Here is a 23,341-nt window from a genome sequence, read left to right as displayed (position 1 = left end):
AGCACATCCCATGTGCCGCCACGGGGGGCAGGGCGGTGCACCATCATCGAGGGGGGTGTGCGGGGCAATCATCATTATAGGAAACCCACCAGAAAAGACCACAGATCTGTACAACATTCATATCCCTAATTTGTTTTGATTTCCTTTCCACTAATTTGCAATTTCTTCTCTCTTCTTTCTTCCCTTTTCTTGTTTCGATTTTTCAGTGGCATTAACATACAAAAACATTTTATCAAAATAACGAAACAAGTATTTTGCATAAAAACGAACGGGAAAGGAAATCGAAATCGAAAGGAACGAAACGAAACGAATCGAACGAAACGGAACGCATAGCGACTGTACTCCCTGCTCCTCCCCAGACAAGGTCATTGTCATAGCCATAGAGCGGAACGCTGGAAAACGAAACAAAACGAAACAATGGGAATAAGAGGAAGCCATGCAGACATGCAAATGTTGAGCGAATTTTAAGCTGAAGTTTAAACCAATTTACATAATAGCCAGCACACACTAACACACACACACACATCGAACACATGGGAAACGCTACCAAAAAGAGAGCTTAAACAGAGACCGCAACAATGGAAATGCAACACGAAAGGAAGAAGGAAACAGGTGGAGAGCAAAGGATAGAAACAGAAACAGAAATGGAGAAAGAAACAGCAGCAACGACAGAAGCAGTGATGCCGCCTCCAACGGACGAGGAAAGAGCATCAATAAGCAACCAAGAGACTGAAACAGCGGCCATGATGAAGGAAGGACCCGGAACCGGAACCGGACCCGGACTCGGATCCGTACTCGGGTTCGATTCACCCACAACGAAACCCATGAAATTCGAGAGCAGCATCGCAACAGCAGGGATGATATTTGCAATGCCGGCCACGCCCCCGAACAGGGGGCCGACACTTCTAACCACAAAATCCGCTAGCAATAGCCGCAGTAGTTCCCTCAAGAAACAGCGACGCGGAACGAAGGGGAATGGAACGGGAACCAACGGCGGCGGCGGTGGTGGTGGCGCCACTGCCGGCCAGCCATTGAACTACTCGAAGAACAGTGGTAAACAATCGCAGTCGATGACGTCACTGCAACCGAACGAAGAGGAGCATCAGGAGCACCGACGTGATGCCATTCAGGCGAAGCTCCATTTGGAGCGGCCCTACAACAGCCTCAAGGTGAGTGAGTGATCACACCGGAACGGTGGAACGGGGGGCCCTGCATCAGGTGCCCCGCAGGTACAGTTGTGCCTGTTGCTGGTGTGCGAGTGAGTGGGTAGGCTGGATGCTTGCATAAATTTGCAATTGATCAGTGGACAGACGCTTGACTCTTGAAGTAAAGAGTGAGCTCCCATTCCGTTCCGTTCCGTTCTGTTCCATGCCGCACGCTAACGAGTTTCTGTGCGCAGCGCGGCCTACCTACCGTTAGAATGAAAATGCTCTTGTTCTTGTTCTTGTTCTCCTTAATGGCGTGTGTCCCCCAAGAGTGTGTGTGTCAACGGAAATTGCTTTAATAAATTATTAATAAATTTCATTATTAGCATAAACCAAAAGCCTCCCATAACGGGGCTACTGCCAGTGGCGCCACAAACTAGCAACGCAAATTGCTGATTTATGCTGCAAACTGGAAAAGTATGATGAACGGGGCTGCTTTCAGTAGGCTGAATGGAATTGGCGCTGATTCATCAGTGGATTGCATTGCCCATTGAACGTCCATTATACGCCAACATTCCGAAAAGGTACAGCGGTTACAATTTCCTGAATCTTTCAATAGAAGCAGCTGCTTGCCTACAGAGAGCTCTACCTTCGAAAGTTCTTCTTCGCTGAGACGGTGTTCCACATTTCCACATTCCAAGCGAAGGTACAGTCTAGCCAAAGCATAGCTACCTTCCCAGACCTTCCCCCAGATGTCGCTGTCAGCTGCACATGCCAAATGCCATTCCAGAACACCCAAGACCTCCCACCGGGCTGCAGTCCGCTGACCATGGCTTATGCAAATCTGTGGAGTGTCGGCATTCCACACACCAAAATATCAGTTCCCACAGCCCGTGCTTTGATTTACTTATAGACTCGCAGACCGCAGAAAACAAAACCATTTCAAGGCTGCCCCAAAGACCACCCTGCACCGTACAACATGTCTCTGATCTTTTCTTAGTCACTGAGCGGGGATTGGGCGCTGACTGAGTGCGGATTAGGGGGCTGGGAGTTCGCATGAAATGCGAGTCGTCACTCCCCAACGACGGTGGTGGAGGGGAGGGGAGGGGAGCGCCCCACCTGGCGCTCATTTAATCAATTACTCAAATCAGCAGAAAACAAGACCCCAACCGATTCGGAATCTGAATGAATGAATGACTGATTCCATGTCGGATTTCAATTTCAATTACGACTTTTGCCTGCTTTTGCCGGCTGCTGCTGGCTGCTGCCTGCTGCCTGCTTTCTGGGACGATTGTGTAAATAAGGAATTTCCTTGCACGATTTTTCTGCGGGAAAATCGATGATTAATTAATTGCGCGCACATTGCAATTTGGAGCGCGGCCAAAACGGGTTTCAGATGGTCGCGCAGCGTTATGTTTCTTCAGGCCCATATTGGGAGGCCTCAAATTACTTATTTATTAACAACTTTTTGTCTCCCAATGCACACATCTCAACCTCTCTCTTTCTCTCTGTCTCCTCTTCTTTCCACAGAAAAACTCACACAGTGGCGGCAAGTACAACGGCAACAAAATGCATCGCTATTCGTGGGGGCAAAGCAGTCAAAGCAGTTCCACCAGCCTGCACAGTAGCGCCACCTTGGGCCTGGGCTCGTCCGGCAAGGACGACCTCTGGGCGGCCATACAAACGAACTACAACTATATCATGGACACGAACCTGCTGGATACGTGCAAGGAGGCCAGATGTGAGATAGAGGGCGCCAGCACAGTACTCGAGAAATCCAACGAATGTTGTTTGAAGGTAAATATCTATTGTTCAGCCCGAAAGTATGTTGCGGAAATTATTTGGGAACTGCTCATAGATGCTCGAGGAAACCCAGCGACCGGATGGTGTCCTCTGCGAGGATCCCAAGGAGTTGCGTCGCTGGCTACGCGAAATGGAAAACAAATTGGAGATTTCCCCCACCATCACAGAGCTCACTTTGTATGGCAATGCGGAATTGCAGCGACATTTGGCAGTTCACTCGGTAAGTCAATGCACACATTTTTTCGTAGCATACTTTTGTGCGGCATCTTAATTGTAAAATGTATAAGGCGTGTAAAATACGTGTGGAATGGTGTAGAAGAGCCAAAGCATGTTAGAGGTACGCATAGTATAAGAAATCAACACCAATCTAAGCCAGGCCTGTTTTGACATTTTGCAATTTGACATGTAGAAAAATTCCAATTATATGTCAGGTAAACAAACCGAAGCATGATTTTGGGTGGCTCCGATTTTCGGAGAGCCTTAGATTTCACTACACCCAAAAATAAGCCAAAACAAAAACAAATTGCAAGGTCCCTTCCGTTGACAGATCAAATATCGATATCAATAGCTGGCATGGGCTACAGATGTCTTTTGTAGCTTAATTCCCCGATTTACCTTTTCTTTTGGTCTCTTAAAATACAAAGCCATTTTTTGAATCTCAAATTTTATTGTTGCTGTGGGTTTTTGGGGTTTTTAAGCCATCCTTGTCGGCGCCGGACCAGGAGGAGTACTGGGTGACGGGCTTCATGGTTCTCTCGCTCTTGGCATCCATTTCTTCTAGTCGGAGATTGCTTAGTCTATCTGCCAGTCGGGCGACAGAGGGCAGGCCACATCCACCCACCGGAGATGCTGCTGTTGTTGTCCTTACCGAATGGGCACAAAGGCCAAGGTCTGCTGGCGCATCTTGTCGAGGCGCTCGAACACAGATTTCAATTCGTACAAATTTTTCCGAATTTATAATCGCCAAATGTGCGAAAACCGGAGCATAGGGGCAAAAACAGAACCAATGTACTATTAAAGTAAATTTGTAAGTTCAAAAATTGTACTAAACCGAAATGCAAGCGCACTCAAATCTTATGGTTCAGATGGTCACGAACGGAATTTCACAACTCTTGAGGTTTTCAAAGTGAATCAAAGTCGGGGCAAAAACGCACAAGAAACATTGGAAACATTGCTCTTCTGTGGTTTTCCATGAAAGTTGAGGTTGAAACTTTCAAAAAGCAAAAAAAGCACAAAAAAAACAAAAGAAAAAATAACAGAAAAAAACAGAAAAAACGCTAAACAAATCTACTCTAGACCTCTAGCATTTGATAACAAGCCGAAAGAAAGCGAAAAGGAGATACTAATCGGGCGGCGCAATCTGGTGGTAAAAGTGTAACAAAACATGAAAAAACATTGTCCCCCCCACCCAAAAAAAACCAACAACAACAACAATTTTACGCATTTCATTTTCTTGAGTTTTCTTCAAACGCAATGACTTGCGGGTTTTCTGCTGTTTTTGTGGTTTTTCTGTTGTTGAAGTTTTTCCCCCGCCCTTCAATAGCTTCCGCAAGTGCGTGTGTTTGCCCCTCCCCCCACCCCCCTGACTCTTTTTTTTTATGGATTGTGTAACTCTTATTTTTCTTTTTTTTTTTTTTTTGTTGGGAGCCTCAAATCCGTCAGTCATTCTCATTTCCTTCTCTCTTCCGCCGCTCAATTGAAGCCTCGAAAAATCGCCCCCCTTGAAAATTTTCAGACAACACAAAGGTTCCCTTGTTTTCTAGCAATTTTCGTAACGAAAATTTATTGAATTGAAAGTGAAAATTGCTTGGGAAATTGGGAGTCGAAGAAGCGATAACCCCAGCTTCGGAGCTTCGGAGCACTCGGGGAGCACTCTTTGGCGCTGGGATGATAATTGGCATTCGGGCATTCGGACATTCGGACATTCGGCTTGTAACACCTTCAAATTTGCTGGGAGGGGAGATTGCCTGGGCTCTGAATTGGCTTTGATTTAGGGGGATCTTTATCTCTGAACAATATTGGTTATATGCCAGACAGACAGTCGGACGGGGGCTCTGTTATGTAATTGTGTGGGGGGAAAATCTAAGACGGAAGCGCCCGTGTGTCTGTCTGTCTGTGTGTGTGTGCTCCGCCTTTGGCATTGATTTGTGTCGGTTTTGATTTTGATTTGAGCCATTTTGACCATGACGGGGACGGAGATGGGGGCCCTCTCATTGCATAAGAACTGGAAGGAGGATCATGGGCTTTCCCCCCTCCTCGAAAGAGCTTTCCCTTTTCTTCCTGCTTTGATAAGCACTTTCCTGCTTTTCCTCCCCAAGAGTTTCCCTTTTTTCCCGTTGAAACTTCCTTTTCAGATACGAAATGCTCCTCCATCTGCTCCGTCTTTCGCCTGCCTCTTTCCTTCCCCATTCCACCCACTGGAGGAGAGACTTTTCTTTGACCCATTCATACAACAATTGTTTCTCTTTTTTGGCTAATTGAAAATGCCTTTTGCAAGCTTTTGTTCAATGGAATTCCAGCAGCACATTTTGCCCCAATCAAAAAACGCAGCCACTGGAGCCACTGGAGCCACGAGCCAAATGAAAGTATGATACGAAAAACAAATAAAAAGGAAGGAGTTTTGCAAATCGAAAAGCGATCCCCGATCGCCGCTGCTGCTGCCTTCCCCTGATTTACGACAATTGTTTTGTCACGTTGTCGATTGAAAAAAGGCAGGGAAGGAGAAAAAGAGCACAAATAGAGGGGTGTAAAGAGGTGCTATACCGAGGAGTATATAAAGGGGCTAGAGAGGGGGCTGCTAGGCTGCCGCCGCACAAAATGTCAATTGCCCAAAATGGTTAAACATATTTCCAATAAGTTGTTTGGCGTTTGTCTCTGTCAATTGTTGGCAGTAGCCACCGCCAGAGATACCGCTACCACCGCTACTGGGGCTCCTCCCGGGGGCGTAGACGACACGCACTCAATGTCCAATGCCGTAAACTAGAGTTCCATTTTCCACAAAACAAAACAACACAACACAAAAACAGATCGAAGCAATCAAACCCCAGAGCCAAGTAAAAGGAAAGCCAGTCGGTGGCCCCGCAAGATTGAGATGAGATGATCTCGGAGTCAAGGAAAAAGCCAAACAAAATTTGTCAGCTGCCGGACAATGTCGCCGGCCATAACGAGATGCCGGCGATGGAGTTCCCAGAAGCCCCCAGATCCATCCCCCAAGGTGCTGGCAGCAATCTCCTTTTTTAATTGTAAACCAAAAAAGAAGAGTGCTCAAGGCAGTGCGGCAATCGTGGGATGTCTTTGGATTTGCAGGGGTTAGAGGGACACAGTTATACGATATATATTGCTTTGGGAGGCAAGGGAACTCTAAAAGAGATCTTTCCTCTGAGATCTTGCAGATCTTTCATTGCAAATCGCACCCTCCATTGGAGGGCTCTTGAGAAATGCCTCTCCCCATGAGGAGGGTGGCCACAATGGGTTAACTGTGAGCTAGGGGGGACAATGGGTTAAGGCCTGCCTGCCCTGCCTGTTCTTCTGTTGCAAGTGAGGCGTAAACAATCATGTTGCATGTCGCAACGCAAGGATGTCTTTGTTTTGCGCCAACTAAATGGACCAAAAATGGTCAAGACAAGACAACTGCAAGCCCAATGGAAAAGCCTCAAAGAAAAGTAGGGGGAAAACTGGGAGGGGGGGAAGAAAAGCCAGGAAAAAGTGAAGGTGGCGCAATTTGGGCTCTTGGCTTTGGCTTTGGCTCTGGCTTTTGTCTGGAAGATTAGCTAAGACCCACAAGACCTGGACCCAGCGACAGTTACGACCATAATCGCAATGACAATTTAGTGTTCCGTTTGCATGGCGATATTGCGGGAGTGAGCGGACGGACGGACAGACGGACAGACGGACGGACGGACAGTCGAGGAAATGCTCCACTTTATGGCAGTCATAATTTCCATGCTCTGCGATTCGATTCGATGCGATTTGGCGGCGATTCGATTGGGTTTTCTTTAGGATTTTTGCCTCCTCGTTGTCCGATTCTATCCGAGTCCGCGACGGCTACCTCGACCGCGTCCGAGAGTTGTGTCCATTGTGTTTCTGTTGTTGCTGGTGCAGAGGCAATCTCTAGCTCGACCATCGAACAGATTTGCATAACAATTGGTGGCTGGCATGGCTATAACCTTTCGCCCAATAAGTTAGCCAAAAGACTGGACCCGGCAGACCATATGGTCGGTCGCTCTGACCGCCCAGCAGTTGTTAAATGCCGCTGAATGCTGAATGCCGCCGAATGCTGACTGCCTGCCTGGCTGCCTGCTTCCCCGATTGTTGCACTGGTCGCGGCGCTGGGCGGCAATAAAACATTTACCGAATTAGTTGGAGTGTAAAATCCACTTGAAATTCAGTTACGATCGCAGAAGGAGAGACTAGACTGCTGTTTCGTTTATTCGTTTCAGTTATAGTTCAACTTTCGCGTTAAATGAACCTTTAAATAAACTTTCCATTTTATTTTTGCCATCATTTAACGAGCTCCGCCACGGCGTTTTCCAAGGGACCTGCGATTCGATTGGAAATTCAATTGAACGAGAAACGTTTTCCACGCTCCGCACAGCAACTCCATGGAAAATGGCACAGAAACAGCTATGGAAAATAGTGTCCTTTCAAAGTGGTAGAAAACTGCTTTAGAAGTTGAAGGTTTGCTTGGGTAAAGCCCGGTTGGACGTCTATTCTGTCGAGAGAAAAAAAGAAAAAAAAAGAAAAAAAAGAAGAAAAAAAAAGAAAAAAAAAAGAACAAAATTAGAAAAAAATAAGAAAAAAAAGAAAAAAGAGAGAAAAAAGGAGGGGGAAAAAAAGAAGGAGAGAAAAAGAGAACAAAATTTCAAATAACATATGTAGATACAAAAAATTGACCTTAAACTTGGGTATAACCTTTTTCGGTATCATATATTTATTGAGAACTGGTCACACCTTTTAGAACACCATTAATTATGACATTTGCCAGAGTGGAAACGTTTCTATAGAGGCAAAAAATCATAGAAGAAGATTGCCATCGCAAGATTGCCATCAAAATGGAACTCTCAATCAATCGCGGACAACCGCTCAATCATAAATCGTACAAACAATGCCACTGGCACTTCGGGCAACCTTCAATCTTCCGACGTTGCTTCTATCTTCAATCTTGGCTTTGTTTTGAAATCCTTGACTCCAGCCGACACTTCTAACAAATCACAAAATCCGCCTTATATCTCCTCATATCTCTCAGAGAAACAATCGAATCTCGGCAACCTTTCTCCTACTCTTTCGATCGAATCACGCCCCGAAAACCATAAGAGAATTGAAGAGAAAACCAAGAGGCCCAGAGGGAGGCAGGGTGGCAGTGGGGGCCTGGGCAGGGGCCACTCTCCTCTCAAGTTCAATTGAGTTTCACTTTTTTTTTTTTCTTTCCTTCTGTTCACTCTTCTCTCCGATGATTATAAAATGTTCGTGATTTAAATTAACAATTAAAGCGGATAATTAACAAAATGAAAACAAAGGCAACGAAAAGGCAACACCCCCTAAAAAACAGAAAACCGAAAGCCAAAAGCCGAAAAAAAAAAATATTATTATAGGCCATAGAGTGGTGGTAATTTATCAGAAAAACACAGACAAATCTGCTGTTGTCAGAGGCCGCCGATGAAGTCTCGGGATGAAGTCATTACCACAGACAATCCACACGGTGGAAGCCCCAACAAAGGGGAGCCCTTGGATGGGGAAGCGGATCAAATGATTTCGTCATTAAACAGACAAACGGAATTACACACCTTTTTGGCTCCCCGTTTCCCTCTCTCTCTCTCTCTTAATAGAGCAATAAAATTGCCGAAACTTTTAATCGAGCAATCGAGAAATTTATATAGAAATTATGGTTGAGGAAAAACCATGAAAATGAAACCGAAATGAAATCAAAGCTAAAAACCAAATGAAATGTAGATGAAAAAACTTCAATAAATCTTTTTGGCAATTGGGGGAAAAAAAAAAACAGAAACAAAAACCAAAACCCAAACCCAAAGGCAACAGAAATCACACACACAAAACAAAAACAAAAAAAAATGTTCATAAAATTTTACTTTCGAACACAATTTATTTTTATATCAAAGTATTTTCTTTGAGAGTCGTTTTTCTAGCCGCAGCAGCCTCAGCCCCAGAGCCACAGACCCGAATGAAAAACAATGAAAAATTCATGTACAAACCATTCATTCAGGTTCAATCATTAACACTGGTAGATCGAACGGGGCGAACGGGCCACTGAATCGCTGGATCGTCGAATCGCTGCATCGGGGAAAAGGGAAAGGCGTATTGTACAAGGCTTTGAGCCGAGAGTGGAGTCGGTCTTGAAGGCTTTGTCGCCACTTTAATTGGCTCAAATTAAAGACGATCCAGCGGGGAGAATGATCGTCGTGATGATGATGATGTGCCACTGGCAGTGCGGGGATGAGGCGTTACTTTATTTCGCTAATTAATGAAGAAATTTCCTAGCCCGCGCCGCAGTCTTCTCCCCGTATTTTTGCCACCTTGTTAACGTCTCCACAGCACTCGTCTGTGTGTGACTTTTGTTGCTGTTGTTGCAAAAAACAAAACGACTTTGTGGCAAAATTAAATTTAACAAAATGTCCCATAAAATGATGCGCGAGATGATGGAAACTTCACATGGACTTTTGACATTCGCGGGTCATTAAATGTGCGAAAAAAACTGTCGAGGAGAAGGTGCATTTGGAAAGCGATTTCCCCTCATTTCCATCGATTGTGGATCCCGCAAAAATAAAGAAGATTGCAGAGGATTTCTTTAGCTTCATTTTGGGCGAGAACTTTGCGGGAAGTGCAGCGAAAGGTGCTTGAAGATATTTTCAGCAGCATCCCAAGAAGCCAGAAACGAAAACAAAAACACATTTGTGTGCCAGATATTTTTCGCGTTTATGGATTGTGTGAAGAAACCGAGAATCTGTAATAGAAATTAATGGCTTATGGGGCGAAGAACTTCAAGAGATGCATCTGAAGAGTGTAATATGCGATTAGAGGAATCTTTACGGCTTTGAAGAATGTTTTCATTACAGCTCTATAGATAGACTCTCGGAAGATGCACGAGAATAAAGTATATCCCCGGTTTCATGTTAATTGTAGATCGTTTATTCAGTTCCCATCGATATTAGGGGTACTTTCATTAGCGGTGGTAGATCTGATGGCCGTAGGAGGAGGGCACTCCGTAGGAGTGAGCATACGTTGGAGCATAGACTGCCTGGTGGACCACTGGGGAGTAGGACTTCAGCACGGGAACGTGCTGCACCACGGACACGTGCTTCACGACCGGGACATGCTTCACGACTGGGACGTGGCTCACGACAGGCACCTGCTTCACGACGGGCACCACTTTGACCACCGGGGCCACAGCCACTCCGTAGTGGGAGTGCGCGGAGGGGTACTCCAGATATCCGGGAGAAGGAGCGGCCGAGGCAACGACCACCAGGGCGAAGATCAGAGCACACTGACGGGAGAGGAGAGGTATCAAAGGTTAAAGGATACTCCATAGGATTTCTTCTTTAAGATACTTACAATGCGGAACATTTTGAAGAAGAATTGGTTGTGGAATTTGAGGTTCTTGTAACTTGCTTGGATGTCGGATGACTGTTGATGTTTGACCCTCCGTTGGGCTCTTTAAATAGTCAAAAAAGACATCTCTAAACAAAGTCATTTGATCAGCGCCACGCGACAAACGAGTTTCGCCCACAAAAGAGTTCCGATCCGATCCGATGCGATCTGTTGTTTCCTTCCGTTTCGTCGGGCTTTGATCTGTTTTCCCGCCCAGAAGGTGATCTTCGACATAAACGTTCCTTTGTCAAGCCGTTTAGGCATAATCCCCTTTCAATATCACCTCGCAATTGTCTGTCTGTCCGCGTGTGGAGTCGCTCGAAGGTATTGAAAGGCATTGTCATTATATCGATCGCCGGCTTCACGTGAGCCGTTCGAAGACGCCGATGACCGTTGAGAACCAAGGCCGTGAAGACGATGGGGAGTCTAGTGTTTGTGAATACACCTTCGGATTAATCGACAGATAAATCTATTCGCACAATTAAACCAAAGAATTAAGATACAAAACACAATTAAACTGGTTTGTGCGTGCAGCCAGAAGACACATTTTTGCCCATATATAATCCTCGATCTGTGGCTAAATCAACAACAGTCATCAGACCTCTACACAAGTGACAGCAGCTCTTCTGATCTTGAGTCTTCAATACCCCCAAAATATTCCAACATGTTCCGCATTGTAAGTATCTTCAAGGATCTGTCCTTTGGATAGATGGGACAACCTTTGATACCTCTCCTCTCTTGCTAGTGTGCTCTGATCTTCGCTCTGGTGGTTGTGGCCTCGGCCGCTCCTTCTCCCGGATATCTGGAGTACCCCTCGGCGCACTCCCACTACGGAGTGGCTGTGGCCCCGGTGGTCAAAGTGGTGCCCGTCGTGAAGCAGGTGCCTGTCGTGAGCCACGTCCCAGTCGTGAAGCATGTCCCGGTCGTGAAGCACGTGTCCGTGGTGGAGCACGTGCCCGTGCTGAAGTCCTACTCCCCAGTGGTCTATGCTCCATCGTATGCTCACTCCTACGGAGTGCCCTCTTACGGCCATCAGATCTACCACCGCCAATGAGAGTACCCCTAATATCGATTCGAACTGAATAAACGATCTACACTTAACATGAAACCGGGAATATACTTTATTCTCGTGAATCTTTCGAGAGTCTATCTACACTTTCTCATGAATCTGCATCTAAAAGCTGAAGAAACAATCTTCAAAGCCAATGAAAACACTCTTCAGATGCATCTCTTGAAGTTCTTCCTCCCCATAAGCCATTAGTTTCTATTACAGATTTTCGTGTTCTTCGCACAATCCATAAACGCGAAAAATATCTGGCACACAAATGTGTTTTTGTAGAGGCTCTGGTTTTAGTTTTTGTTTTTGGTTCTCTTTTGGGGAATGATAAAAGCCAAATGTGCCTGGCGTTCCAGGCACCCAGCGGATGGGAAGATACACAAAACGCTAAAGATACGGATGCAACTGCTGCACGGCGGCATGGAACGGCATGGAATGGCATTTGGCAAGAAGCTGTTCAAAATTGACTCTTTGGGAGTGATTGAAAGTGATTAATGAGGCGAAGGCGAGGGAGAGCGGGATGGAGGCGGAAGGAGTAGGAGACGGGGAGCACGTTGAGTGCACTCCATGTGGCGTATCTTTAAGATACATTTTGAACGGTAGTTAAAAATCTTCTGACCAACACGCAATGAAGGAAAAGAGTCTGAATCTGTGGCAAAGTGAAATGTCTGCCGTTGGCATTGAAAAAAAAGAAAAACTTCTATAAAATGAAAAGCTCTTTGGCCCCTGCCGCCCCGCTACTGCGATTTTCCAACGTTTACCCCCCGCTCCCCCCCCCCCCCCCCCCCTTGGATTTTCTCTGGCTGCTGGTGCTGCTGACCCACATTTTGGCAGACAGAAAAATTTATTTGCCTTGGCTTTGGGCTCTAAAGAATTGTTAACAACAATTTAGTAGCTCTTCCACTTGCCCACTCCTCCCCTCTCCCCTCCCCCTCCCCCCCTCTCTCTCTTTCTCGTCTGCTAAGTGTATTTTATTGTTTGCCAATTGCTGTGTCTGTTGTTGCTGTTGCTGTTGTTGTTGTCTTGTTAACGCTTTTTATAGCCCGCTTTTTGCTTTTCGGCCAACTCTATTTGTCGAGAGTCTTTCTCTCTGGCTACAGGCTGCCGCTGCCACTACCGCTGCCTCAGTGTCTCTCTATGCAGATGTATCTTTCAGATACATTCATTAACTTGTTTGCAGTTACAGTTGCAATGTGCCCCTCCCTCCACTCTCCTCCTCCTCCTCCTCTTTCGAGGTGATTTATGCTTTGTCCAGCTTTTGTTTGTTGTATATTTAGACATTTCCTATATGTTGTCACCTCAATTTTTTCTTCTCTTTTCCTTTTTGTACACTTTTTTGTAATGCCCGCGCACTTGCTCAACTTTTCTGTGGATTGTGTTTGATATACCCTGCAGAGTAGAGGGTTTAACGCTTATGGGATGATGTTTGTGGCACAGAGAAACGAGACCCCAGAGTTCTTCAGTCTTTTGTGCCTCGACAACAACGTTTCGACTGATTGAATTGGCTTTGAAATGCAAATAAAGAGGATATTGAACACATAATGATTAGATATCGTATGCATGATCGTATTTAGAAGCGTTTCGAAAAGAAATACGGATATGAAACCAATCTCAATGTGAATAAATCGAGTTAAGAAAATGTCTATCCATATCGGATTACTATTTCCTATAGGAACAATCGATTGCAGGACTCTTTCTGGGCAAAACTTTATTTTGTTGTAAAGGAATACGTCTCACGCGGTCATGCAGCGGCTCCCCTCGGCTGGCTTGAGGCTTGGTGTCTCTTCGATCACTAGGAATCTCCTAGGGTATCCATTGGTTCGGCCACCAAATGTATCTTTTCTTGTGTTAATTTTTTGTAACTTTTTTTTGGGTTAATTAAAAAACACAGAGGCAATTGTGCAGTTATGACTAGAGACTAGAGACTAGAGAGTGGACACTGAAGAGACAGAGACAGAGAGAGAGAGAGGGAGAGAGGGAGTGGGGCTTGAAAGGGGGAAGCATTTTGAATGTGTGAACATGGAAGATAAACCCACTCTGCCACTCACTCCGCACTCCACTCCCCACTCCACTCCCCTGCGAGCAGCGAACATCATTTCGTTATGAACTATGAATATGAATATGAATATGCATTGGCGATTGATGGGGCTGGCTATGGGTTGGAGCCCAAGAAGAAGTTGAAGGCGTGTCCCCGCAATTAGTTCGAAGCCCAGGCCCTTCGATGATGCCCTGAGGGGCATTTTGGCACGTTGTCAGAATGAAGAGAGGGCCAGAGTGGGCGGAGAGAGTGGACTTCAATCAGGGAATGGGACTGCCAAGGGGGAAAACTAGTTTCCTCCAGAGTAGAGGAGCAGATCCTTTTCCATCCATCCCAACATTCGGCTCTCTCTCTCTCTCTCTCTGTGATCTGCTTTCCCCTCTCCTGTGGGGGAACCCCTCCCTGTGGGGCTCGTGAGGTGCTCTAACAATCCATCTGTGTGTGCCCCAAGTTTAGAGGCGGCTGCCACTCCAACTGGTTCTTTGTCATCCATCTGCCTGTTGCGGCTTACAAATAAGGGAAAAACTTGTCAGCCTCTGCCACAGCGCGTTTTCCCCCGCTCCGGTGGGATGGCTTCTTGGAAAATCCAGAGGCCAACGCGAAAGAATCTCTTCTATTTCCTTGGGAAATATCTGTGGCATCTGAGAGTGCGCTGAAGATTCTTCCTGCTCTCGTTTCCATCTTCTGTTTGGAGTCGTTGTATCAATTTTTAATGCTTTTCTATGGCGTTGTCTGTTTCTCGCTCTGTGATCTACTTCGAGTGCCTCAAGAGGAGCCTCTTTCGTTGCATTTGGAGGCCCAGGCACGCGTGCGAAATCGATGCAGGAAATCCGATTTGTGGTAAAAGTTTTTTCTCTTTCTTTGCGCCACTCCCCTGCACTGCACGCCCCCCCTCTGCCCCGGGAAGAGCTCTTGCTCATTTAACTTTTGCTTTACTTTGGTAAGCTGTCGTTTAAAGTTGTTTGAACTAAGCTGAAAAATATGTGCATACATAGGCTCCGCCGCGCCCGGGTCTTGTGTGGCTTCCACGAAATCAAAGACCGCTCTGCGGGCAGTAGGAAGTGGCGGCAGGCGAGGCACCTCTGTGGCTAGTGCCACAGGGGTTGTCGTCGGGGTTAATCGCTGGTAAACGCCTCGAGAGAGGTCACTGGCTTACCAGGCGCCCACAGACCAAGGATATTTAAGCTGGCTCCGCCCAAGAACTAATGGAGGGACGAGGAGTGTTTTTAGTGCAAAATAAATAGGGAAATTCCAGTGGATGGGAGGAGGGAGGAAAGAAATAAAGTCCAAAGAGATTCTTCTTGGGGATCTTGTAGATCCTTCTTCTTTGGAGAACTTCCAGCTCTATCAGTGGATACTTCATTCGATTTGAAACGTGATCTTTCTGCAGATCTTTCATCCAACTTTGGCTCACTTTTGCCACTATAGATCTGGGATCTATACTGTGGGTATTTCTTCCATCTAAACATCTCTCGTCTCCTGACGATCTCTCTCTTCCTCTTTCATCTTTGCGTCTCTCTTCTGGTGAAGTTCTCTCTTTTCTTCCTTCTGATGCCCGCTCTTTTCTTGTAGATTTCTTAGGCTTAGACTTTCATTTCTTCCATCGACCACTGCCTCCCCTCCCCCCCTTTAATCATTGTAGATCCCCTCTTTCGCCTTTCGAACTCCAATCATCATTAAAGCCAAAAGCCAAAGAGCCTCCTCCTTCGACAATCTGATCGATTTATGCAAATGATACTCTAATCTTTGGAGCCAGCTTTTCTCCACTTTCGTGTAATCTGTGGAGCCAGCTTTTCCCCACTTTCCCATCAAAGAATAAAGACCATTCGTCATTCGTTTGTGGCAAACAAAGATCTTGAAGAGGATTCCTCTCTCTCTCTCTCTCTGCCATCGATGGATCGTCTAATGATGTTTACCCTCATTTATCCTGACTCCTGACTCCTGCCTCTGCGATGCGGCTCAGAGGCAAGCTCAGGCGACGATCTATGATTCTTGTGCCTCACCTCGAAGCTCTTCTTGCACACTCCACGCTCCACAGTACAGACTCCACGCTGAGTGGGTGGCGGGATCCTCCGTTATGTGGAGAGGCAGAGGCCTACAGCTGCGAGAAATTGCGGCTTCAACACTCGACACTCGACACAACGTGGCTTAATGTAAAGTGCCGCTAAAGTGTACGCGTGGGTGGGCCCCACAGACGAAGACTCCGCTCCACTCCAGTCCACTCCTCTCCAGACTCTGTGCTTCATTAACACCAAAAGACTTTTGCTTGACTTTGGGATCGGATCTCTTTCTCCCCCTCCGCCTCCTGCTCCTCCTTCTCTTTTTGTGGACGATTAATCTTAAACCAGAAGGAGCGCCGCCGCCACAGAGAGAGAGATAGAGAGAGAGAGAGAGAGAGAGAGAGAGAGAGTGAGTGAGAGATCTCTCTGCCATAATCCACGTTTTGTGTCTGCAATTTGCGAGCATTTTGTTTTGCATTATCCCAGAGAAAAAAGGAACAGATTCTGGGCACACAAAAGGCACAACTCATTTGCCGCTTTTCACACCCTTGAAGTGAAGTTTTCTCTCACTTTTCTCTTGGAGGAGCCCGGCCCGAGCCGGCTTGCTCATAAATCATTCAGCCAGTCGGGGGGCCTTCCCTGGCCCCAGTGGGCGTCGTCCGACGTCCATTAGAAGTGTGCGAAGGCGCAATCGCTGTGGCAGTGGCTGTGGCAGTGGCTGTGGCTGTGGCAGTTGCAAATGCAATTGCAGCTGTTGCCCCCAAAGTGCGCGCCACCAGCTGCAAAAGTAGAAAAGAATTGAACGAAATCTCAGGCAATGGATTCGAAGGATTGCAAAGAGTAGTGCTTCCACGCGATATACTCGTATTGTTCAGGCGATTGTAGAGCACTGGGTCAAGCAAGTCACTCACTCACTCACTCAGTCAGTCAGTCGATCATTCATTCTGCTGGCCATTCAGTGAAGTGTGAAATTCTATGGAAATTACTTTATTGTTCGCTGATTGAAATCAATTTGGCGTGCGAAAAGCATTTGAAACCACAAAAGATTGAGATCTCTAACTGTAGAGATCTCTCCCTCGAACCCGCTCTCTATAGCTATAGAGATCTCTCTCTATGCCCCTCCTCTGGATATCCAAACAGATCTCTCAATCTCAATCTCTGAATCTGGCTAATCATTCTGGTTCAAAAGTTCATTAGACTGTGGGATTATATGGCTATGAATAGGGGGCCCGGCCCGGCCTGGTCCGGCCCGGCCCGGGAGTCGACCAATTTGTATGTGATTAAGATTGGGTAATCGAATGGAATCGAGTGGAATCGCTGGGGCGGAGTCGTCTGGGGCTTGCATATCGAAGAGGAAGGTGAATGGGGATCAATGGTGGTTTTTTTTTTTTGATTATAGCCCACAGCCAATGAAGTGGCAAATGTTGCCTTCGGTTGGGAAATCTTTAGGATTTTTCTGAGCCACAGGAATTGGGTCAGGTATTCCCATTTTAAGGATTGATTCGTGTTTTTTTGTGTGTCTGAAAATTGTAAAGTCTAGGGTCAGGGTATGCCTCTCTTCCACTTTGTTTTCTGTGAAGTTTCATAGCTTAAAAGAGCGAAATTACTCCTAAAGTGCACCGCGCTCCACAGGTAGATCTCTCAGAGCCAGTGTGACCGTGTTCCACCTCGTCTATCGTTCTCTCAGGACTGTACTCTTCGCGAAGAAGCTCTCCATAAAAGTACAGTCTTGCACGGAAACATTCTCCATGCTTCAGTGTGACCATCTTCTAGATTCATGGTTGCATTCTCTCTAATCATTCGTTTTGGATCACTAAATACTTGCTGCCCACCTTTCCCACCGGTCTTCAACGAGTACTTCTATTTCTACTTTATTTTTATGGAAGCAACACACACACACACACACACGAACACACACTCTGCTCCACATTATGCAACACACTCGGAACGCAGAAAGCGTTGCCAATTATCAAATTACAATCGCCATGGCCCCGGGGCCCCTCCGGCAACCGCACTGTCCTGCTCGCTCCTCCGTGCTCACCTTTCTGTGGGCCCAATCGATCAGCCAATGGGCAATAACTTTCCAGCCAACGCAACTGCGGCTGCAGTTCGATTATTACTTTTATTGCCACAGCCGCAGCAGAAGCAGCAGCAGAAGCAGCGGCAGAAGCAGACTTCTGGCGGCCTCGCCACTCGTTGCATGTGCCACTCCGCCTCTTTGGTGTTTACAGAAGTCCGTCCGTCCGTCCGTCCGCATGGCCGATGATTCCCATTCCCCCCTTTCTATATTCTTTCCTTCTGCTGTGAAGTTGTGAACACGCAGAGCAAAACGAACGAGAGAACGATGGAAAATTGCTCGCGAAAATGCGGAAAATGGTTTGGCCAGGCCACAAAAATTATGCCTCGAAATGGAAAATGGGAAAACGCATTTTCTGTTATCATTTGGCGCACATCTCACCGAAAGAACATGAAAGTCTCTGCCTGTCTGTCCGTCTATCGACTTTGCTCTATCATTTTGGTAAAGAGTTTTAGCATTTAGCACTTGGAGAGGGTTTTGGTGGGGACTGAGAGGATGGATGGATTCGATGGAACAAGCTGGAATCGATAGCGTTGTAAGTGGATGGATTTTCGATTTATATCGATAGAACTTTTTCCATTTCCTTTAAGGGACTTTTCCCGGACGAAACGGGACAGAACTTGTTTCTCAGAATAAGTTTTAATCGATTATTAGTCGATAGTGCGACGATTATTAACCGAGTGGTTACAAATTACTTGCAGATTATTTATCGATTATTAGTTGATGATAAATCGAGTATTTATCGATACTTATTCTATTAGTTATGCTCTAATCGCAATTATCGTCGATTTCCCTCTTCGATGTCTCGATAGTTTCCGTGGCAATTGTTTCGTTTTCGCTCTTCGATACCTCGGATAATTTCTGTGCCGATTTGTTCCATTACAACTCGTCTTTGGAGAGTATCCAACCCCTCGACATGGGCTAAATACGAGCATTGTTATATCCTTGTTGTCTTGGTTATGTTTTCATTTTCCGAATGGCAGGCTGGCAGGCAGGCGTGCAGGCCTCTCAGCCAATTCACTTTTCCGTTTATCATGAGTGGAAATTTAAGTTATAGAAAGAAGAAAGCAAGCATCTGCAAGAATTGTAAAAGTGGCTCAGAAACAATCCTCGTTCGCTGCCTGGCAGCAGCCGCCTTTGGAAAGTGATTGCAATCATGGGACGTAACGAAAAAGCACAGCAGAAAACAGCAAAAAACAACAAAAAAATATTACAAAGAAGAAGAAAACATTCAACATTCAGCGGAGATCCAGCGTCGGCTAAAGCGTTTCGTGGGGTTCATAAAAATCGGGCATAAAAATCTTGACAATTAGACATCAAACTGGGTGGCAGTTTTCAATGGAAGTTTCCTGTGCCACAGGCGGAGATACATACAATCCACACTGCTCTGTGGAGTACAGATACTCTCGTCTTGAATGTATCTCTGGGATGTGTGTGTGTCTAGTGAGTGGGCGGAGAAAGCAACTGTTTTGCAGGAGACAAAAGAGCAGCCACAAAACTGTAAATGCTGCCATCAATTAGAGTTCCATCTCAATGGTTCAATGGTGGTGCTGGTAGTGCTGGTGGTTGCAAGCGGAACGGAACGAAACGGAACGGTTGCACGGTTGCACCGTAGATGAGAGAGACCTTGCGCTTCAAACTTCAATTAAATGCTGAAAATCGTGCATAGACAATATTTATCAATCACCATTATTCTAACTGTATCTCGTCGCTCTCTGGCCACAAGACGAACGACGACGCGGACGACGCGGACGACGACTACGACCGAGCAGAGACTTTGTTGTGTATTTAAAAAGGAAGCCAAAGAATCGGTCACGGGCGGCATTGGGGATGGCCCAAGAGACCCAAGAAATTCTAGAATCAGATGCCGAAGAAGAAGTATCTATAAAGAGCCATGAAACCATGATTTACAGCAACTAGATTATTTTCTTGAACAGAAGAATAAACCGTTAGAAATATGGTGAACCATAACGCGTCATGCAGCAGCGCCACTCGGTCTGGTAACCTATAATGAATAGATTATCATATCTCTTATCGATTCTTTGGAGACTTACACCCCGTGACTCCCGTTACTCCTCTCATGCTCTGATGAGGCCCCTGGAGCTCTGTTCGTGCGTGTCACGCACTCATCTCTAGCGTCTCCCATGCGCTGCAGCGCTCAGCCCCTGCCTCTCGACTTCGACGGCTCATAACGAACGCAAAGTTCACGCTGTAGTTCAGTAGAACAGACGGCGAATGTCAGGAGCAGGAGGCTGCCAGAGGGGTCGATGGCTGGCGGCAGGAGGGGCCTCTGTGGATGCAGGGTTAGAAGAGCAGCAGGTAAACGGTGGCTGCCACTAGTGCCACTGGGTCCCCGGTGCATGCAACAATGAACTCTCGCAACTTTTTAACTGTTTTCATCGTCGTCGTCGTCGTCTGTTTTGCGATTTGTGAAAGCTTCTGGTTCTCTACTTCTGTTTCTGCTGCCTTTGGAAAATGGAAAATGAGTTTGCGTTTGCGTTTGGCTTCGTCTTCGTCTTCGTCTTCGGTTTTGTGGTCGTCACGGCTCAGTGGCTTGTTGGCCGGGCCAACGGGAGAACAGCAGCAAAAACAATGCATAAATTGTGCGCAAGAGGCGACATTTTGGCTAGACCAAAAATCAAGAGAAAACTAGTTCAAACGATCATGGAGAAAGATGCTGCTGCGCAAAGAAAGAGAGGAGGCGAAAGATCCAGAGAGAGACAGAGAGAGAGAGAAGGAAGCGGGCAAAAATATGCAAATTTTATGATAAACATTCGGTGGAGGGGGGGGGAATACATTCTCCCCAAACACCTCTCTCTCTCTCGATGTATCTCTCTCTCGTTCTAATACGAATCCACTAATTAAATCTGGAATCTAATCTCTCAAATCTGCGACTCAATGATGATGCATTTTGGCCATGTCCCCATGTCAAATGTTGGTCTAATGAATGGCTCGAATGACCCAAATAGATTATCGCCTCAGAGATCTATCTTTAAGATGTGCTTGCAACATCCGGAACGGAATGCTTATGCCCCCTTCTGGCATAGAGCTTCCTTCTCTATCATTTTGTTATTCGCCTGACTTCAAAAACATTTCAACTAATATTTTCTGTCTTTCTTTTTTTCCGTCTATTTCCAGGTAAGCAAATTGTTCCAAATGCAACTTTTACCCGCAGCTGATGATCGCCGCAGCGCTCTTAAAAGAGTGTGTGGCACGGGGGCATAGTTTGCCATACATACATACATATGTACATATATTTTTTATGCCACCACCACGTAAGTAGCACGGCCATAAATCAGGCAACATCTGGAGACGCCAGTACAGTCCAGTCCAGTACAGTCCCGTCCCGTCCCGTCCAGTCCAGTCCAGTCCCGTCCAGGGCTTGGGCCTCCGCTTGAGGGGCTTGTGGCGGAGGTCTGCGTCTGTCGGAGAGGTCTGCCCATAAACCGCGCTTTGATGATGTCAATATTATATTATTATTATGCAAAACCCTTCAGCTCTACATCCGACGTCGCGATGTTGGACAGCATGTTTTTTGGTTAGAGAAAAAGCCAATGGAATGAAGAAACCATCGAAAGTGGGAAGGGAAAATGTTGTAAGCCCTTTCTTCCGCATTTGATGAGCCTCATCATTGGGTACTTCAAAGGAATACCTATCGTTACAGTACAGTACACTGCAAATAGAAGAATGATAAGCCAGAATAGGCTTCTATCTAAAGATTCCTTAAGCCCTGACAAGCATCAAGTTCCAAAAACATATTTTTGTCGGCTAAAATATAAATTTAGAAACATTCATTCCCACCTTTTCCATCTCTGGAATCTGGGATCTTTGTGGATTTTTCTTTTCTCGATGATTCTATCGTAGTCCACCGATAAGCTTCGATAGTTCCACTGATGAAAGGCTGCCATCGATATCGTGCGATCTTGACTCGTTTCTAATCTCTTCTCTGCCTCCCCCTCTCTCTCTCTCTCTCTAGATCTGTAATTGATCGATCTTCGGAGATCTTTGGGCAATTTGCTCTGCGTCTTAACGTCCCTTTGACAAATGGCCGTAAAATGCATCAACATTTTATTGAGATTTCCCTTTTCTTGTGATGATCATTCATTGGGTTTTTTGCGCTATAAAAGTTTTGTGTTCGAAATGAATTTTACGCATCTTATAAGGCCAGAGACCGTCCCACCGATCGTCAGGAAATGTTTTGTGCAATGTTTTACAGGGCATTATAAATAATTGGTCTTGTTATGAAATTTACATAAATTTTGATTACGGTTTCGGCGTGGCGTCGGGTTTGCGTTTGGGTTCGGGTTTCGTCGTCTTCAAGGGAGATTCTTCTTTCGAGAAGGCTCCGCGAGTATCCATCATTTGTCAAATCAAATTATATTTCATTTTTCGTGTATTTTTCTTGTGTTTTTCTGGTCGTTAGTGTTTTATTTTTCGCATTTTTTGTGCTGTCACCGCCCGCGGCTGCTACGAAATTTGTTGGCCCTTCTCCATGAGGTCTCTGTGTGTTTTTTTTTTATTTTTGTGGCATATAATTGAGGGAAATTAATCAGAGGGTGGTCTGTATATAACTATAGATATATGTATATGTATAAATTTGTCCGTTTGTTGCATAAGTTTTACGGGTTTTGGCATGTGTGTAGTTGATTAATTTGTTGAGATATTAGACGAGTTGATAGCTCGAAGATCATTAATAAGTTTGAGGCAAGTCAAGGGAAGAGTTCAAGGTGTGGCACCGGCGATTATGCAAAATGTGGATCCACGAATATGATACGGGATTCCAATGGTCAGCAAATCAATTGTGGAAAGGTGTTTGAACTGGAGATACATTTGGAACCCTCTTTCATCTCCAGCCACGTCTTTGGACTTCATGGACACATCCTAATTGCCGTGAATATTCCTCCATTGTCAAGTTTCATTCTTTTATTTTCATGTTACAAAGAATCTTTGTTTTATTTCTTTTTTTCCTGCCTCGAACATTCTAATTGCCTTTCACACCTTTGCAAAAGTCAAAGACCTTTGACGCCCGGGCCCGGACCCGGTCCCGGTCCTGGGAATGCACCGCGGCATTCGATATGCAGTAGTTTTTTTTTTCCTTTTGTTGCTTTTCCATTTTCCTGTTTTGCTAATTTGCGAAATTCTTTCCATGCCAACAACAATGTTTGGGGGTGTTGGGGTGGCGGCACCCACATACACGGCTACAGCTACAGCTACAGATACAGATACAATGTTGCTGCCTGGCAAATTATCGCAACTACTTCCTGGATGTGTGTTTGCTCAGCGAACGAGGGGGGGGAGGAGGAGGGGTACGTACCCCAGCCTTTAGGGCCCCATAAATACCCCAAAGAGCAGTCGAATGTCACGCGAGCAGCCCTACCGCAAAATGTTGAGATACATCGAAGCGCAGGCGAATGTCACGCAAACCCTGCCATCAAATGTGCGAGATACAGCGAAAATCCGGTGAAATGTTGAGATACACCAAAACTCCGGCGAAGTGTTGAGACACAAAAAGTGTATAGATACAGTGCTGCAGCAGCATGAAGCGACGCCACGGCGAATTTATCTTCCGGCGAATGTATCTATCGGCCTGTGTCGGCTTTTGTCGTTTCTCTCTCGGCT

General features: G+C 45.9%; 3 protein-coding genes across 8 annotated transcripts in view; 2 read left to right on the top strand and 1 right to left on the bottom strand.

Moving 5' to 3' along the window:
• klar (klarsicht) overlaps window positions 1-23,341 on the top strand; it is a 139,221-nt gene that overhangs the window by 46,454 nt on the left and 69,426 nt on the right. For all 6 annotated transcript variants that reach the window (XM_015186951.2, XM_015186954.2, XM_015186956.2 and 3 more), the window contains exons 3-5: window positions 207-1,169; window positions 2,676-2,942; window positions 3,004-3,168. In XM_015186951.2, the coding sequence (XP_015042437.2) occupies window positions 579-1,169; window positions 2,676-2,942; window positions 3,004-3,168 (1,023 nt within the window). In that variant the 5' untranslated portion in view covers window positions 207-578. The remainder of the gene's footprint in view (window positions 1-206; window positions 1,170-2,675; window positions 2,943-3,003; window positions 3,169-23,341) is intronic.
• LOC6900981 (uncharacterized) lies at window positions 10,069-10,591 on the bottom strand. The gene is made up of 2 exons (XM_033384056.1): window positions 10,515-10,591; window positions 10,069-10,446 (listed from the first exon to the last, which is right to left on the bottom strand). Exons 1-2 carry the CDS (start codon window positions 10,524-10,526, stop codon window positions 10,126-10,128), a joined length of 333 nt encoding a protein of 110 aa, XP_033239947.1. The 5' UTR covers window positions 10,527-10,591; the 3' UTR covers window positions 10,069-10,125.
• LOC26532761 (uncharacterized) lies at window positions 10,510-11,658 on the top strand. The gene is made up of 2 exons (XM_015186957.2): window positions 10,510-11,226; window positions 11,296-11,658. The coding sequence occupies exons 1-2, from the start codon at window positions 11,215-11,217 to the stop codon at window positions 11,602-11,604; spliced, it is 321 nt and encodes a 106-aa protein (XP_015042443.2). The 5' UTR covers window positions 10,510-11,214; the 3' UTR covers window positions 11,605-11,658.

Source organism: Drosophila pseudoobscura, chromosome X (assembly GCF_009870125.1).
Source record: "Drosophila pseudoobscura strain MV-25-SWS-2005 chromosome X, UCI_Dpse_MV25, whole genome shotgun sequence".
NCBI lineage: Eukaryota > Metazoa > Arthropoda > Insecta > Diptera > Drosophilidae > Drosophila > Drosophila pseudoobscura.
This window is presented reverse-complemented; position numbering and strand designations above follow the sequence as displayed.